General features: G+C 40.1%; 1 protein-coding gene across 1 annotated transcript; it reads right to left on the reverse strand.

Annotated features, from left to right (window-relative positions):
• Positions 1-3,148: 3,148 nt before the first annotated feature.
• LOC138902334 (secreted RxLR effector protein 78-like) lies at positions 3,149-3,565 on the reverse strand. Its single transcript, XM_070190187.1, has one exon. The coding sequence runs from the start codon at positions 3,563-3,565 to the stop codon at positions 3,149-3,151; it is 417 nt and encodes a 138-aa protein (XP_070046288.1).
• Between the last annotated feature and the right edge of the window lie 4,082 nt (positions 3,566-7,647).

The raw sequence follows: 7,647 nt of genomic DNA on the forward strand, positions 1-7,647 counted from the left end.
TGTTTCCATCAGCAATCGGCCCTCCTCTTGAACACATATGATCAGACATTCATTAATAGACCATTTATCTTTATGCGTGTTATAAGATATCTTAAAGGGAGCATACTGTTGTGGAAGAGAGTTCAATATATAGTGCATAAGGAAAGTTTTAGACATTTTGACCTCAAGAGTTTTTAATAGAGCCGCTAAGTCTCACATTTTCATGATGTGCTCACGCACACCTCTCACACTAGTGAGATACATTGATGAGAATTTCATAATTAAGGTACTGGCAAATGCCTTATCTGAAGTCTTAAATTGTTCATCAATAGCCTCCAGTAATGCCTTGACATTGGTATACTATTCGACAGAACCACGAATACCAGCAGCAATTTTAGTCTTGATGAACATGGTACTCACACGGTTAGACCGCTCCCATTGTTCATGAAGAGCAATTTCAGCTGGAGTGTTAGTTTAAGTAATATATGGTTCTTCTTTCCTTATAGCATAATCAATGTCCATGCACCCTAAGTGAGGAAGAATTCTCTCCTTCCAAATCTTATAATTCTCACCATTAAGTTCGGGAATATCACAGATATCAGAAAATTTCGTAGGGTGCATAACTGCAAAAAATTATACATACTTAACATAAATTTTAGGCAAATAAACATAAATCATGATTCGTTAATGCAAACCATGTACATGTATCTACTGACATAAAATTTTACCAATAGTCTAAATTCTTAATTCAATTAGATTCATTATGTATGATAGAATTATCAATTTGTTACTAAAATGATATTCTATCTTTATGATAAAATAATTAAATTTTAATTCATAATCCCTGTAGCTAATTATAAAAAAGTATTTAATTTTTATCCTAATTAATTATACAAAATATAATAAAGGTTCTAAAGTTATTATATTTTGCATAATTAATTATAATTTTAATGTTTAAATTTTCTTTATGTGATCCTCAGCCTTAAATTTTATTTGACTAAAGATGTTGTGGATAATCTCCAATCAAATAAATTATAGATCACTTAAACATTAGTCAAAGAAAAAAAATCGAAATAATTTAAGGTCTATAATTTCCTTATGTGATCCTAAAATTAATATATAATTTTATTTAATCAAAGTTGTTGCGAGCCGATTGTATGGGAAATCCTTCAAGAAGTTATGCAGGGACATCCTGGCCAAATCTTAATTAAATAAAATTAAAAGGATCACTGGAATTAAATCTAAAGTTTCAATAGTTTATTGCATAATGTAGTTGAGTTTTATATGCTAAAATGATTTTTCGGTATTGTATGTAAAAAAAAAAAAATACATACATATTGCATTTAATAATCTAGGCACATAAACGTTCAAACTAAATTACTGGAATTCATTCCAATTCATATTTTCAGCATTTGCATGTAACAATCACAAAGAGAACTTGCTGAAACTTTCCAATTATAATATAAAATAGTACTGGTAAGAGAGCAACCGCTTCCACACCAGATTTGTTCAAGGATTTTCCCTGAGGAACTTCACCTCATAGTCTCATTTCACGGGTCTCAATTCATGAACCCTAATCACCTGTCATCTTGTGCCCTCATCAAAATTTATAACCGCACAGACGACTCATGTGCCAAGGGAGTGACATTATCTCATATCTGCACAGACAACTCACGTGCCAACAATAACAATGAATCATGACCGCACGGATAACTCTCACACAGAAGGCAAGTAAACAAGATTACATGTAAATGGTCAATAGCATCAGGATTCATTTTCTTAAACCGATATGTGTTATTAATTACGTGTATGCTTGTGCAAGTGTTCTATCACAACTCAAGTTAACAAGTAAGAGTAAAGACAATGAATGGCACATAGGAAATAATCACCATAAAATGTACAATGTATAACTCACACAAGGTAGTCACACCACCACACAAATATCATCAATAACAATTCCCTCAAGCCATCACAAGTCATCACAAATCATTCCCGACATAGACCACCTTGTCTCGCCACGTGCGCAACAATAAAGTAAATGTGCACCTAAACATTAAGGAGACACAATGCAGTGTATAGTTGAAGCAGTCAATACTTCTATTTTCAACAACAGCAACAACGACGACCTAATAAAATCCCAAAAGTGGGATTTGAGGAGGGTAGTATGTATGCAAACCTTACCCCTACCCCGATGGGGCAGAGAAGCTATTTTTGATAGCCCCTCGACTCAAGAAGACCGAAAATACGAGAAGAGACAATATATCAATACCGTCAACAAAAAGCATAGAAATAATAACATCAACATAAGAATCAGAAAATAAATGACATGTAGTAGGAATAACCAGTAAATAGGGCCCGGTGCTATAAAAATGGAAGGATAGGGTTTACACAATATTAACCACTAGCCGTCTAAGATCAATTAGATCAAACTAGCCTCACCCCCAGTTCAAAAAAGAAAAATGCTCGACTACCTCCTAACCTACAACCCTAATGCTCGACCTCCACACCTTCCTATCAAAGGTCATAACCTCGGAATCTGCCGACATGCCATGTCCTGCCTGATCATCTCTCCCCAATACTTCTTAGGCCGCCCTCTACCTCTTATTGTACCTGCCAAATCCAACCATTCACACCTCCTCACCGGAGCATCAGGACTTCTCCTTTGCACGTGCCCGAACCATCTGAGTATCGCCTCTCGCATCTTGTCATCCACAGGAGCCACTCCCATATTCTACCAAATATCTTTATTCCTAATATTATCCATCCTAGTTTGCCCACACATCCACCTCATCATCCTCATTTCTGCTAATTTCATCTTCTGGATATGAGAGTTCTTAACCGACCAACACTCTGCCTCATACAACATGTCTTGTCTAACCATCGCTCTATAAAACTTACCTTTGAGTATCGGCGACGCTTTCTTTTCATACAGGACTCCTGATGTTACCCTACATTTCATCCACCCTACACCTATACGGTGTGTGATATCCTCATCGATCTCTCTATCCCCCTGGATAACCGACCCAAGGTACCTAAAACTACCTCTTTTAGGGACGGCATGTGATTCAAGTCTCACGTCCATGCCTACTTCCATCGACTCGGCGTTGAACTTGCTTTTCAGGTATTCTATCTTAGTCTTGCTCAACCTGAAACCCTTAGACTCAAGGGTCTACCTCCAAATCTCCAACCTCTCGTTAACACCACCTCGCGTCTCATCAATCAGAACTATATCATCAGTAAATAATATACACCATGGCATCTCTCCTTGAATATAGTGTATTAGTGCATCCATCATCAGGGCAAATAAGAACGGGCTAAGTGCAGATCCTTGGTGTAACCCCATAACAACTGGAAAATGATCTGAGTCGCCTCTCACAGTCCTAACCCTAGTCTTAGCTCCATCATACATGTCCTTTATCACTCTAATGTAAGCTACCAGCACACATTTAGCTTCCAGACACCTCCAGAGAACCTCCCTAGGGAGTTTGTCATATGCTTTCTCCAGGTCAATAAACACCATGTGCAGATCCGTATTCATATCTATGTACTTGTCCACCAACCTCCTAATAAGGTGGATAGCTTCCATAGTCGAATGACTCGGCATGAACCCGAACTGGTTGTCGGATATAGACACCTCCTCCTCACCCTCACTTCCACCACCCTCTCCCAAACTTTTATTGTATGACTTAATAACTTGATACCCCTATAGTTGTTATAATACTGGATATCACCTTTGTTCTTGTACAGTGGTACCACCGTTCTCCACCTCCACTCATCTGACATATTCTTCATCCCGAAAATAACATTAAACAGCCCAGTCAACCACTCCAAGCCTGCCCTACCCACACACTTCCAAAATTCAACTAGAATTTCATATGGCCCGGTCGCTCTGCCCCTACTCATAATACACATTTCCCCCATGACCTCCTCAATCTTAATGCCTATATAATACCTAAAGTCTCGGAGACTCTCTGAATGCCCCAAATCTCCTAGCACAATATCTCGGTCCCCCTCTTCATTTAGAAGTCCATGAAAATAAGTCTTCCATCTCTGCTTAATCTGAGACTCCCCCATCAATACTCTACCATACTTATCTTTGATGCACCTCAATTGATCCAAGTCTCGAGCCTTCCTCTCTGTCACCTTAGCCAGCCGAAATAACTTATTATCCCTGCCCTTTTCCCCTAGTTCCTTATACAGATGACAAATGATGCAGTCTTAGCCTCCATGACTGACAACTTCGCCTCCTTCCTCACTACTTTATACCTCTCTATGTTCGTTCTCCTATCCTCCTCGCTTGTGCTCCATGCTAACTTTAGATACGCTACCTTCTTCACTTCCACTTTGCCTTGGACCACTTCATTCCATCACTACTCTCCTTTGTGCCTGCCAGAGTAACCCTTCGAGACCCCTAGCACTTCTCTCTCCACCTCCCTTACACAGTTCACCATCGCCACCCACATAGTGTTTGCGTCTCCACTACTCCTCTAGGCTCCCATAGCTCATAAACTCTCTTCCAACTCCTGGGCTTTATCCTTAGTTAAGGCTCCCCACATAATCCCCGGTCGACCTCGAGCAGAACTCTTCTTCCTCCTTATCATGATACCGACGTCCATTACTAAGAGCTTATGATTCGCCGCGAGGGTCTCACTGAGGATAACCTTGCAATCCTTGCACAACCCTCTATCACTCCTCCTGAGGAGGAGATAATCAGTCTGAGTCTTCACTGTCGTACTTTGGAAAGTTACCAGATGCTTCTCCCTCTTCAACAAACTAGAGGTTGCAATCACCAGCTCAAAAGCCTTAGCAAAATCCAACGGAGAAGTACTTCCTCCATTCCCCAAAGCCAAAGCCGCCATGCACCTCGCCATAGCCACCAGCAGTCGGCCCAATATGGAAATTGAATTCCCCTCCTAAAAATAACCTCTCAGAAAGTGGAATACTACACATAGTCTCATCCAACTCCTCCAAGAAGCACCTTTTAACTTCCCCATCCAAGCTCGCTTGTGGCGCGTAAGTGCTAACTACATTAAGAGTGCACTCTCTAACCACTAACTTAATAGATTAATATATATTATTCACCCGCCTAACCTCTACCACAAACTCTCTAAGATCCCTATCCAATAATACCCACTCCATTCTTATCCTTCACGACTCCAGAGTACCACAACTTATACACGTTCGCATCCCTCACCTTCGACCCTATTCACCTAGTCTCCTGGACACAAGCTATATTGACCTACCTTTTTTGGAGAATCTTTTCTAACTCTATAGACTTACTCGTCAATGTACCTATGTTCCATAACCCAATCCTCAACCTACAAGCTCCGTTGTTCCCCTTTCCCCTACCTCCCATCCCACCCACTGACTCATGCATCACCCCTCGCTCCTCCCAGGACATGACCTTACTCTACCATCCCAGATCATAGCCACTATACCTACGACAGACTACGGACAATCAGTAACACAAAATAAGCAACGAACCCAACTAGAAGATAACAAGTACTAACTACCAGCACGCTAATAATATAATTAAACTAATGCTAAAAATATGACAAAAACTTACCTAACAAAAAGAGAGAAATAGGAAAGCGAGAGGTACCAACTCTCAAGGGAAGAAAATGGAAATTTGACTTGCAGCACACCCGAGCTCACGGAATCTGACGTGCGTCCTTCCAAATCCCACTGGCCTTTGCAAATACCAACCGTACGTTGTTTGCTCGTAGGCCTCAGGCTTGTTTCCAACTGCCGTGGCTAATTCCCTGAAATATACACACAACCACCACGAAACCAACAAGGGAAAGGGCTGACAACTTGTCACCATTGTGCTACGGCAGTCCGAGCTACCCAACTAAACGATGAGGCAAACTCGGACCCACAGGGGAAAGAGGGAAGCCAGCATGGACAGCCCTGTTAGGGTTCCTAGGACTTAAATTCAACCACAAGAAGGATGGGGAAGAGAGCAGAAGAATGAGGAAGAAGGGAGGGGGAGAAGAGAGACGAGAGTGGTCGCCGATCGAAAGATTTTGGTGGGACTGACACAGGAAAACGCGCAAAAAAATAAAAAAAATAGGAGGGAATAAGAAAGAGAGAGGGTGGGGAAGAGAGAAGGAGATAGGAGGAAGGTAGGGGGAGAGAGGCGCGACCTTACCTACCTTAGGTTGTCGGTGTCGGCGGGCTCGCCGGTGGGTGTAGTAGCAGTTGGGAGAGAGAGAGAGCTAGAATAGAGAGAGAGAGAGGGAGAGAGAGAGAGAGAGAGAGAGAGAGAAGAGAGATAAAGAGGAGGAGAGAGAGAGAGAGAGAGAGAGAGAGAGAGAGAGAGATAAAATGGCGGTACAAAGACGAGACTCCAAAAACCTGCCACTTTAACACTTCTATTTTTAATTGAGAAAAAATAGCAATTGTATATCAAAGCATCAAATAGCTTGTCTCCATGTAGTGGTTGACCTGTTTAAAAGAAAACAAAATATTTATTTGCACAGAAGCATTTATATGAACAAGGTCGTCTTCTACCTCTAGTCCGGTCATATTTGACCCAGTTTTAAAACCACTATATATCCAATCCAAATCAACACCAAAAATCACATCGAGAATCACAAAGATGCTATAAAAATCAATTTTCATATGATTTTTACCATTAGTTTGTAATGGGGTCCATCTCATTCAAAAGCTAAAGTAATAGGCATGTGCCTGAGGAAAATTTCTTTGGTTTGGTAGCCAATGTTGTTGAATTTCTTTGGTTTGGTAGCCAACTTTGTTGAATTGTCAACACTGAAGAAAAAGAAGAAAAAGTGTATGCAAATTATCAAATATAGTAAGCTTTAGAGAGTGAGGCTTCAGCTATAAAAGGAGAGGTTCAACTCTCATTTCTACACACCAACAAAGAGAGAAAGAAAGAGTGAGGTTTCACAGACAGGGTATAAGAAAATAGTCTATGAGAAAAATAGATAGTGGATGATATTGTAGTGAGGTGAGAATATCAAAAGAGGGTTATTTCTATTGAGTGTTTTAGTGGTCTTTGGAGTATTTTACTCGAACCTACAAAGTATAAAATTCCTTACTATAGTGATATCAGTTTCTCGTCTCGGGACTGTGGTTTTTCCCTTATTCAAAAGGATTTTCCACGTAAAAATCTCAGTGTCGTTGTCACTCTTTTATTCTTGTTAATTACCGCATCTCGGTGCTACGTTATTATTTCGCTTTTATAACCGTGAATATTAAGGGTTTATTCCCAACAACTGGTATCAGAGTAGAGGTTCTGCTCGTTCAAAGAAATATTATTCACTATCGATAGTACTATACTCGGTAAAAAACAAAAATATTTGGAGTAAAGTACGAGGTAGCAAAATTTAATGGAGATAGTTGTTTCTCAACATGGCAAAGAAGGATGAGGGATCTACTCATCCAACAAGGATTACACAAGGTACTAGATGTTGATGCCAAAAAGCATGATACCATGAAAGTTGAGGATTGGGTTGACTTAGATGAAAGGGCTGCTAGTGCAATCAGGTTGCACTTATCAGATGATGTGATAAATAACATCATTAATGAAGACATCGCATGTGGCATTTGGACAAGGTTGGAAAGCCTATACATGTCCAAAACATTGAAAAATAAATTGTACCTGAAGAAGCAGCTATACGCCCTACACATGGGTGAAGGTACGAA

This window comes from Nicotiana tomentosiformis, chromosome 12, assembly GCF_000390325.3.
Source record: "Nicotiana tomentosiformis chromosome 12, ASM39032v3, whole genome shotgun sequence".
Classification (NCBI taxonomy): Eukaryota; Viridiplantae; Streptophyta; class Magnoliopsida; order Solanales; family Solanaceae; genus Nicotiana; species Nicotiana tomentosiformis.

Coding starts and splice junctions, on each gene's coding strand:
- LOC138902334 (XM_070190187.1), bottom strand. CDS start 3,565: ATGGAAGCTATCCACCTTATTAGGAGGTTGGTGGACAAGTACATAGAT.